At 37.9% G+C, this 11448-nt stretch overlaps 1 protein-coding gene across 3 annotated transcripts; it reads left to right on the top strand.

Moving 5' to 3' along the window:
* Nucleotides 1-7260: 7260 nt before the first annotated feature.
* atp5mc3a (ATP synthase membrane subunit c locus 3a) lies at nt 7261-10883 on the top strand. 3 transcript variants are annotated; one of them, XM_028436939.1, is made up of 5 exons: nt 7261-7325; nt 7528-7623; nt 8313-8387; nt 10313-10503; nt 10587-10883. In XM_028436939.1, exons 2-5 carry the CDS (start codon nt 7585-7587, stop codon nt 10699-10701), a joined length of 420 nt encoding a protein of 139 aa, XP_028292740.1. In that variant the 5' UTR covers nt 7261-7325; nt 7528-7584; the 3' UTR covers nt 10702-10883. The 3 variants fall into 3 exon arrangements, with proteins under 3 accessions (XP_028292740.1, XP_028292741.1, XP_028292742.1); XM_028436940.1 differs by having other exon boundaries at nt 7314-7419; XM_028436941.1 differs by lacking the exon at nt 7261-7325 and adding an exon at nt 7335-7413.
* The last annotated feature ends 565 nt before the right edge of the window (nt 10884-11448 follow it).

Here is an 11448-nt window from a genome sequence, read left to right as displayed (position 1 = left end):
ACTAATCTAATTCAAAGCCGGGCCTGCTACCTGAAGGCTTGCCCATTAATTTAAATTGATTGCCTGTATGATTCATTACGTTAAAAAGAGCAGTATTAAGCTTTCATTATGAAAGGAACGACTCTTACTCTTTTTTCTTTTTTTCCCCCCAAATGACGCTCACCCTTAATGACTCCGATCATGCGTGGCTTTATGTAAAGCAGAGGTGATGAGTTCTAACACAAAGGGTGTAATGTGTGCGGGAAGATTGATGCCAGAGGTTGAACACTTTGTGCAAAAGCTCTTCGTTGGTGGCAAACCAATAAAGTTAAAATAGGTGAAGCCCTCTGCTAGGAACAACAAAGCTCCATCAGCGGTGCCTCCAAGGTGGAGCCTCGTGTAGGGTCACCTCCGTGGTGACTCCCGACAATATGACAGATTAACGACAACAGGTTTAGCCCCGTACTTTCGGCCGCCCACAATCTCAATTATGTCCGTCTTAATGTACACTGAACAGCCGCGATGGCCGGGCCACGGACAGGGTAAACACACTTGCAGGAAGCAGACTAGTGACAGGATAATAAAGTGCCGTGATTGATTCTGCTTGCTGGGATGCCAGATCGGGTTTATTGTGTGGGAGGAGTGGTTGCAGATTGTGTGAGGATCTGTGATGAGCTATCTGTTGTCTTTAGAACTGGAGAAAGGCTACGTTTTTTTATGCAAATGTGTAGTTTTTGTCCCTTTTGTCGACAAATGTCCAAGTATGACAAACAGGAGCACCGAATACTCACGTTTAGGAAGACATTACACTTTGCATCAAAACACTTGGTTAGTTTTGAGTTTATTTCAATTATTATACAGAAAAAAAGGGTTTGAGGGGAAAAAAAGTGTTACCTGGCTGATGTGTTGCCAGCAGCAACTGTTTGTCTGTGTTCATACACTGGAAAGAGAGTTAATGCATATTAATGGGGCCTATAAAAGCAACTAATTGAGCATTCCGGATCTTGCTGAGTTGGGCATCTGTGAGTGACATTGTGCAGCACCAGGACCTACACCAGACTGCCTTTATTAGCTCTCTGAACTGGGATGTAGGTCAGGCCATTAAAAGCAGGAAGGGCTCCCTCACTAAATATCGTCGTGTCAGCCAAATATTTGACACCCCGATCTGTGAGTAGGTGACATTTGCTGCAGCAGCAGCAGCAACATCACGGTTTGTTGCTCTGAGCGAGGAGATAAGATGCAGTGGATGCCGCCCACGAAAAGTTAATCCTACTTTAAGGCAATTTAATTGAGCTCAGTAAAATGCGGCCATATGCCTCCCATAAAAAAAACAGCATTCCATAAGAGTGCTAAGTAAACACATCAGCTTTTGTATACACGCCTCATTCCCAGAGTTGGTGCTTTAATTCTCCTAATGATGAAAAACAAAACCTGTAATTTCGGAGACACACAGTATATACCAACGAAGAAATGGTGATCAATGTGAAATAATCGTTATGGTATTACATCATCAACACATTAGTTTTAATGTAGAAGTTTGTCAGAAAATGTCAAATCTTCAAAATTCAGCCAAAAATTGTTCAAATATTGACATTGAATTTCAGTTTAGCATGGAAGACTAAACCTACACTTTGACTGAAGTTTGAAATAAATTGAAACCGATGTTTTCATCTGCCATACCATGTCGCACCATATAGTGTCTGTCTATCAAATTGCATTTCCATATGCCATTTTTAACAACCTTCTGTCTGCTAAATCCTACATGCATATCTGCACAGGTTTTTCATAATAAGACAAAGACAACAGCACTCTCTCTAGTTATGGACCACAGCCTGAGGTCAGACAAAGTGCCTGAAAGTGGCCTGTTCCTTTACTCCTCCTGTCATCAGGTTTGGGTGGCTTTTACTAAAGTGTCATAAGGCGTTTGATTGTAAATCTCAGAGACCTTGAAGTCGCTACAGAAAGCAGGGATCCGTAAACCAATCATCGCACGGCTGCCCCTGTCAGCCACGCTCCTGTTCACACACAGTCACTGCTCGGATTTCCTGATGTTAAACAGAGAAAAGGGAGAAGATTAAAGCTTGGCTTGTCCTTGTGTTTATGAGAACACCTTAATTAGAAATCAATCTCATATTGATATTGAGGTTCATCCGTTAACGATTTCATAAAATCACTTTGCGCCTAAGCAGTAAGCACAGGGGGCTGGGGTAGATGTGAGTGTGTTACAGACAAGATAGAGACTGATGATACAACAAGCTTCAGCGTTTCTAAGACTCCTGCTAAACACCTGAAGGAGCTCTGCAACACGGAAGCAACACAAACATCAGCGCTTTGCTGGAAAATACACGTTGTAGCGACAGATGTCTTTGAAGTCTTTCTGAAATCAACAATTTGAGGTGTTTTTGCCTTTCTGCGGTGTAAGAAAAGCATCCCTGATGTCCTGCTGTGTGTTGAGGAAGCTGTCCACGCTGTGGGTGAGCACACGTGAGATAAAGTGAGGCTATGACATGATTTTACACGGATACAATGTTTACTTTCATGTTAACGTTTGTCAACAAACTGAAATTTAAGATTACATTCTTCGCACATGTTTTAAAATACAGAAATTTTAACTATATCCATTGGTTTCTATGTTTTGGAGTGGCTATTATTGTGAGTAATGTTTGTGATGGAAATTTGCCTTTTTAAATAAAGAGGATTTCAACAAAAAATTAAAACAATCAAGTTAATTCATCACATTAATTGTCCACCAAAGGATTTGCCACAAATGCTATTTTCATCTCCTATATTACAAATAACTCCAAATAAAAAGGCAACAGAACAGAAAGGAATGATCAGGATTAGTTTAAATCAGATGATTGAAACTCAAGGCTCACAGACCTAATTAGGGCAGTCTGAGCTTCATCGTGGGCCCACGGTATTAATCTAAATAACAATGAGATGGAACACATTGATCATAAGGTAAAGCATGTTCAGAGATCAATGACTGAGTGCTTTGCAACTCAATACAATCTCAGTAATCAATAGGTTTTAATGAAAATATATACTAACTCCAGCACATTATGGTTAGATCTGCATATATTTGTGTTTATTTTATATAAAATATGACAGAACTCGTTAGTAACTGGTACTACTACTAGTAAACATAGTTTACTTTCTACACCTAACAATCATATGGTTAAACCCTGATCTTGCAGTGCTGAGGTTGCATGTTGTCCTTGTGCGTAAGTTTTTTCTTTTTATGCTCACACTAAAATCAAGGAATTAATACGTCATCCCTAAAATAAACGCTTGGTGTTAAACGTTTACCTTTGCACAATATGTAACTTAAAATAGGACCCATGTATCTAATTAGGATGTGCTGGTAAATCAGGGGTCTCGATTCTCATTTTATTTCAGGGGCCAAATACGGACCAGTTTGAGCTTTGGTGGGCCACAGATTTTAGGTGGGAAAAAGGGCAAATTCAACATTAATGTGCCCTGGTTTTCACTTTGATTTGGTTTTCAATTGAGAGTTCTTTCAACAGTTTGAGATTAAGAATGACTGCAGTCATGTGATATAAGATCTGGAAAACTGATCGGTATCTACAACTTAATAAATTGGTAATTTACTAAATGTTTCATGTTTTTTTTTTTCATCATTTTTTATTTTTTTGAGCGGGCAGAATTTGATGCTCTAAAGCAGTGTTTCTCAAATGGAGGTACGCGACGGCACTACAGTGGATACTTGAGAGAGGGAGTGGAAAATTAACAAATGAAATCATTAAAAATAAGGGGTTTATAATGTTTATTTTTTAAATAAAAATGATCATAATAATGATGATGGAAATGATCTTGATTAGAACATGAACTGAAAATACAAGATCCCACGCCAGCCAGGGATGTACAGAAATTTTAAAAACTAAGAATAATTATTTTGATGAGGTACTAAACACTGTTTCATTCCACCTATTTAAAAATTGTGTATTATCACTCATTCATTCCATCATTATGGTCTATAGTTGTTTTTCATAGTATTATGGGCAAAATGTTGTAGTCGGAGAAAGAGGGCACATGGTTTCAGTAATAACATTAAGGGGATACTTGAGCCAAAAAATTTTGAGAACCACTGATCTAAAGGGCCGGATTTAGCCCCCGGGCCATTAGTTTGACACAGATCTTACTTTAAATGAGCTTAACTTCATCAAATTAGCTTTAGTCATGTGATGCTACCCCTGTTTACTGATGAACAACACACAGCACACCCTGGACAGGGTTGCAGTCTGTTGCAGGAGGACTGCAGTGGAACACATTCCCTATTACGGTCACTTTACACTTTCTGGGAGAACATGTAAACTGCACAGAAATGTCAGGGTCACCGATGCTTGAACCTATAACTAAGTGTTGTGCTTTCTGTTCATCTACAGTGACAGATGTGAACATTCACACGGATGTGAGTGTGAAAGCAGAGCCAGGACAGAGGTGAACCAGCATCCAACAGGCTGTTAGCCTCCATAGTTCATTGCAGCATCCAAGCCTAGAGATTAGCATGAGCCATCAGCAGCGCCGCAGTCCCTCCCTACCCTGGTTCTGCTGTCAGACCGCCGCCTCCCTGCTTGTCAGGAGCTCCGACGAGGAGCTGTAAAAACCTTTTCCCCTCTCCTTAACAACTGCAAAACAACACGCACACACCCGGGCTGAGGTGCCTGCTTTTCTGAGGCCTCTGACAGGACGTGCTGCAGGCACAAATTGTAATTCATAAAGGTTAAGGGGGTCAATGCCTTTTATTACCAGTCTGAATGCATCCAGCTTGATGGGGCGGGCATGCAAATGGAATGTCTCGGAGCGTTCTATGCAAGAAGTGAGACAGTGAGTGCGTGCGTGCCTCAGAGCAAGAGGAAGTAAAGGGAGGAGGGTGTGATGGGCTGCTCTCTGCACCTTCCACAGCCATGTAGGACCACACAGCCACTGCCCGCTTAATTAAACAGTATGACATTGACCTCGGCTGGTTAACGGCCACTTTGATATGGGCTTTCTGGCAATTAATGTATTGTAAATCTGCATGTTCTATCATTCCGTTAGCTCTGACCTATACGTATCTGCATTGCACTGAGACCTACAATTCCCCTCTTTGTAATACACTGTGTCTAAACAGGATTTCAGATTTAGATGTGGAACATTAAAAAGGTTAATTTGCTTCAATGGAAGCTCTCTTTCCCAGCATTTGTAAATCAACCTTTATTTTGTTTAGACCTTGTCTGGCAATGCGCCACTAACATTAAACTTTATTTTAAGACAAAACTAAATATGATAAGACAATATGTCTGTTCTGATTTTAGGTTTAACTTTATGACTATATTGTTTGGTAAAAGTGTTTAAATTAAAAGCAACAAAAGCCCCAAATATCACATCACACCCTATTGCACCCTCTGCTGGATGTTTATTAGAATGACAGTGGGCTTTTCTATTGAAGCTTTGGCTGCACTGGGATAAATAATGAATCCCAGTGTGTCACTTTATATAAAATTACCCAGTTTACAACAATTTTTAGCTTGATTATTATACAAGGTGCTGAAATAAGTAGGCTTCATGATGTGATTAAAGTAAAAACTTGGTAAGTCTAGCAATTGGTATTAAAAAAAACAAAAAAGATAATTTAAACAATGTATATATTAGAATAAGGCTGTTGCATTTCAAGTATATAGTAGATGCTAGCTGATGTGTGCTATCCTCATCTATGATATAAATGACTGACAGTCGTATTCTGGTTCATGTCAATTAGGTCATATATTTGTGCATTAATGTTTAATGTAAATGAGAAAAAGATGATTTCCGACGAGCCACTGTAACGCTCCTTCCTTTAAGCCACTGAGCAGCTAAAGCTGACTCCCTTCTCTCATTACCTTTCCATCACAGGCCAGCTGCTGGGGAGTCATTCATCACGATTACAAACCTGCTCACTGCTGGAAGACTGCAGCTCCACCATCAGTGTGAAAGAAGCTCAGATACAAGCACCAAGCCTCCTGTCCCTCTGGGCACAGTGTTGCAATGTAGGAAAAACAATCACTGAAATCCTGGTCCTGTTAAATGATCCAGTAAACACTGCTGTGCAACATGCTGATTTAAGATCAATTCAAATATTAAAAATTATTTTCTAAGTTCAGTTTTAACAGTAACTATGATTTTATATTGTTTTATGTGTGTGAATATTGCATGGAATATTAGATGAATTGAAGCTGAGTACTGTGATTGAGTCCATGCAGTTATCTGTTAAGGAATGAATAGAAAAAGATGACCAATTGCCCATGAGCCAACAGCTAATGGAATTTGCACTCAGACTATTAAATGGTAATTTTATTTATTTATTTGTATTATTATTTCAGGTGTAGTTTTTAATTTTATGATTTGATCATTGACATCTAAAACAACAGTGTGACTGACAAGATAAAATTTTAATGACAAGGAGACAACCCAGATGAATGAAGGTCTAACTTAAATAGTTACACAATAGACTTATACAAAACTTCTCGGTTACAGAAAAATAAAATTCACGCAAAGGTGCAACAAAATGTGCCACTAATATACACAAAAAGGTAAAAGTAAAAATTCTGGGAATCGCAAAAAGATTAAAAAAAAAAAAAAAACAAAAACAAAAAAACACCTACATTTAGAAATATTAGTTGGTATGACAGAATTCTGTTCTTTCTACTGCTTTTAATAATACTATTTCAATGTGACTATCTTTTATGCATTTATTTCAAAGTAATAAAAAGAGATGAAAATGAATAAACAAATCAGAAATCTCACAAAAAGAAATTTGTGGCTTGCGTGCTATAATTTTTAAAACACACTACAATTTATCAGGCATAGTAAATGAATAGTGGAAAAAACTACCTCATTATCTATCTTACTTTAATGTAATGTGTGTGTATCTGATCCTTATTTTTAACAGTCTTTTACTTAATTATGCACTTATTTAACGTTTATTCTTTCTTTCTTCTTTGTTAAACGTTTTATTCTTTTATTTGTGATTCTAATTTTCACAAAGTGGCTGTACCAAAAGCAACTTCCCCCTGGGATTAATAAAGGAATTCTGATTCTGAAAGTAATGACATTTAAAAATATATATATTAAAAGAACGTAGTCATAATGTATTATTATTAGTCGTAGTATTTTGCATTTAATTATATATATATATATATATGGAATTAGATGGATGCATAAGTATATAACCGTTGCTAAATTAAATTGTTCTTGAGTCAATGTTAATAAAGTTTTAGTGAAATGACCTCTGTGTTCATCCGGGTTTTTAGATACGTCACATCGCGCCTGCGCACTGATCCACTGTGGTTCGACCTCTGTAGTCGGTGAGTGTATAATGGCAGTTTGAATGAGAACCGTAGATTTGTAAATCCTTCACCATCCTCCTTTAAAAACTAACTTTGCACTGTGCATGTAAGGGTATGTTGCAGAGTGGATGTGACTGTATATGTAAATATATTTATTTTAATACTGGGTCTGATTTACACCCGTTTGACCTTAAATCTGTCTTTGGTCTTCCTTCCTCAGAGAGACCCGGGCTTCAAACTCATTTGACCGAACCGGTTAAAACTACCTAAACTAACCATGTACGCCTGTGTAAAGTTCGTCTCCACGCCGGCTCTGGTGAGTTCATCCTTGTTGTGTTGCTGAGCTGTGAAATATAGCCGTGCTAAGTGAAAATTCGCATTTTATCAGGTGGGCCTCTGGTTGAACTTGACTAAATCAGAAGCTACAAAGCAAGGACCAAGGCCTGATGCTAATGTTAAAGCATTGCGGGACAGAGATAATGTGCAGCAGCGTTTTTTTTCTTATTTTGTTGATTATCATAATGCATACACACAGCTGTCAGATAATGCACCTATGCATTTATATTAGCAGATCTGTACAACAAGGGCTAGCGGCTAAGGTCATTACAGCCCTCTGTTAGCAGAGTTAGCATAGACAGGAAATACTGACATACAGGTCTGTGAACATAGCGTTCTTTTTAAAACAATTTAATAGTTTTAATTAGCATGCAAGTATATGTAACGTACTTGTAAGTTACGCAAGGTCACTGTTTAATCAATCCAATTAATTGATCAAGACTTGCTGTATTGGGTGATGTTTGTTTAGTATGTTTTTACCAATCATTTTTAATAATGAATGAACAAGAGTTTGTATTTAGGTTTACAATTATTAAAGATGTCTCTGTGTATCTTTAATGTTGACCCAGTGACATTCAGAGAGCCTTTCACCTACATGTGTCTGCAGGCTGGGAATAGCTGCTACAGTGTTTGTCTTATTGTGTGACTGAATCTAAACACCTGTTTCAGGTCCGTGCTGGTTCCCGGGCTCTTTTCAGACCTCTGTCTGCCTCTGTGCTGTCCAGACCTGAAGTTAAAACTGAGGTAAGGAGAAATGCTGGCAGTTGCATTAAATGAAAAATTCTTAATTTTGTGTGAAAGGGTTTTCAACTTTGTTACCACTGTTTGGTAATCACAGAATTGTGTACATTGCATCAATCAACAATATCTTGTTTCATTTGAAATGTTTGAGTGCACTTTAGAACAGTGGTTCCCAAGCTTTATTGGGTCATGGCCCTTTATTTTTATATGTTTATTTTATGGCCACCTGGGAGACATTTTTTCTCTAGAATTTGTTTTTGATCGTTTGTTATAAATGTGATGTTACAAATGGTAGGGTTGCCAGGATTAGTGGACATGATTAGTTATATTTGAGAAACTGAATGTAGAAAATAACAATTGGGTAATAATATAACAATTGAATAATAATTCAAATGTATATATATTTAACTTGTCATACATTTTTCTAGAAATTTCAGATGACCCCACATGGGGTTATGACCCCAAGGTTGAAAAACCCTGATTTAGAACAATTCTTAAAGGCTACTTTAAAGACTGTTAAAATGGTACCATAAGGCTTTACTAGAAACTACACCTAATTTACACAAGTCATGTTCATTATCTTTGTATGCATTTTATATAGTGCTTTTTTATAGAAGCACTTATCATTGATGTGCGTTATTTTATAGAAGCGCTTACCATTGATATGCATTATTTTTTACTCCACACACGGTGGTGGTAAGCTACTATTGTAGCCTCAGCTGCCCTGCGCCAGACTGACAGAAACGAGGCTGCCATAGTGCGCCATCGGTTTCTCCGACCACCACCAACACTCACTCACACACCACATTCATACTAGGCAATGTGGGTAAAGTGCCTTGCCCAAGGACATGACAATGACTTGAATACTGCGTGATTCGAACCCCCAACCTTTCGGTTATTGGACGACCCACTCTCCCACTGAGCCTTGGTCACCCTTTAGCTACAGTAAAGCCAATTACACTTAAGACAACTACTTAACATTCATTCTCAGGATGTGACAATGTAGCCAATGGTGGTTAAATACAAACTAGGGATGTAACGATTAATCGTAAGGCAGTTAAAAAATCGATTCATAGGTACCACGGTTCACTTCGATGCTCTGAAAATTGAATCGCAGTACTTTTTTCAAACAGCAGAGGGCTATATATATTTATCCTTCCAGAAGCGGACGTGACGGGCGGAATCTGCTACTATTTTTTTTCTGGCCGCCATTTACTGTTAAACATGCTCATAAATGATTCTTTACTCCTTTAGCACCAAAAGAATATCTGTAATATTACGTGAATATCTGTAAAAGTCACGTTTTTCTATTAGCTCTGTCTGCTAGCATAGCTTCTCTTCTTCACTGGTGGAACAACTGCATGCCAACCGACTACTGGGTTACCAGCGCCCTCTGCTGGTCTAAACAAATATTTGACGTAAATACAGTAAAATTACTGTTTTTTTTTTTTTTAAAAAAGTCCAATTGTTAAGGCACAAAATACATTTTCAGTTGCTCTTTTAAAAAGAAAAAGAACTATTATCCAGTTTTGAATTGTTTACTATAGAACCAGAATTTAAATTAATAGGTTTCTTCTTCATTTGTATTATTCCTTTATTTATTTCATTCAAGATTAATTTTTTGTTAAATTGCATCATTTTGAATAGTTTATCAAGGGATTCTTTTGACAATGAAAAATAAAAGGAAAATAGCATAGTATTTTCCCCAAAAAAATAAAGGAATATTTTTCAGTCATTTGTCAACATTCCCATTTTGTAAAATAAATCGTGAGAAAATCGTATCGTGAACCCAGTATCGTGAATCGAATCGTATCGGGAGTTGAGTGAATCGTTACATCCCTAATACAAACATGTTAGATGTAGGTGTGTTTCTAAAATCCCTAAGTCATGGTGTTTGACTGTAACATAATGTTTTGTTGTTACTTCAGAGCTCTGCTGCTGTGATGCCACACAGCCCACTGAGCCAGGTTGCACTGAGAGGCTTCCAGACCAGCTCCGTCAGCAGGGACATCGACACCGCTGCTAAGTTCATCGGTGCTGGAGCCGCCACAGTCGGAGTAGCAGGATCTGGTGCTGGTATTGGGACAGTGTTTGGTAGTCTCATCATTGGCTATGCTAGGTTTGTGAGCTACATCACTAGACTATATCTTTAGCACTTGGTGTTTGTGTTTTGAGGCGCTAACGGCTGCTTTGTTCTTACAGGAACCCATCACTGAAGCAACAGCTGTTCTCTTATGCCATCCTGGGATTCGCCCTGTCTGAAGCTATGGGACTGTTCTGTTTGATGGTCGCTTTCCTTATCTTGTTTGCTATGTGAAGCAGTCAGACAACACTTTCATTACAGATACGACTACATATTTTATTGTGGCTACCAAAATTGTTCCGTGTTGGTGTCATGGAAATGTACATTTTCCAAGTCTTTGAGACACTGTCAAAAAGGCAAAACATGTATTGTACAAATGTAAGAAATTACTTGATTAAAATACATGTATTTGACTACGTGCTGATTGCAGCCAGTTTTGTCTGAATTATACAAACACAACAACACAGGTTTGTTTTCACAAATGTGAAACGGCTGCATTAATTAAACACTGGATTTGTTTTCATTGAACAGAGCATGCAACTATTTTGGAATCCACCTTCTTGAGCTTAACTAAAATTTAAAAGTACTGCAATTTGGGAGCAAGTGAATGCTTGCTTTTGTAAATACCAATAAATAAATCAAGATAATTTCATTAAGCTATATTTTCGAGTTTTTATTCTTTTGAATCCTCACTGTGGCTTTAAATGCCAGCACCATTATCTTGCTAATTGTATTATGTGCCATATTCATTTATTTACGATCGTCTTTGGTGCAAAGAGGCCAAAGTATCTATGAACTTTTACACAACAGGGCCTAAGGTAAAGCATTTATTCTCAGCAATAAGTCTTAATGAGAAAAGTAACATTTTCACGCCACCCCCTACAACCTGTTACTACTGGACGAGGTGAGGAATGCAAAGTACCTGGAGAAGACTGGAGTGAGAACATGCAAACTATGAAAATAGGTCCTTTGTCCACTAAA

The sequence above is a fragment of the Gouania willdenowi genome, chromosome 21 (assembly GCF_900634775.1).
Source record: "Gouania willdenowi chromosome 21, fGouWil2.1, whole genome shotgun sequence".
NCBI classification, from domain to species: Eukaryota; Metazoa; Chordata; class Actinopteri; order Blenniiformes; family Gobiesocidae; genus Gouania; species Gouania willdenowi.
The sequence above is the reverse complement of the archived record's forward strand: the minus strand, read 5'-3'. Positions and strand labels throughout refer to the sequence as shown.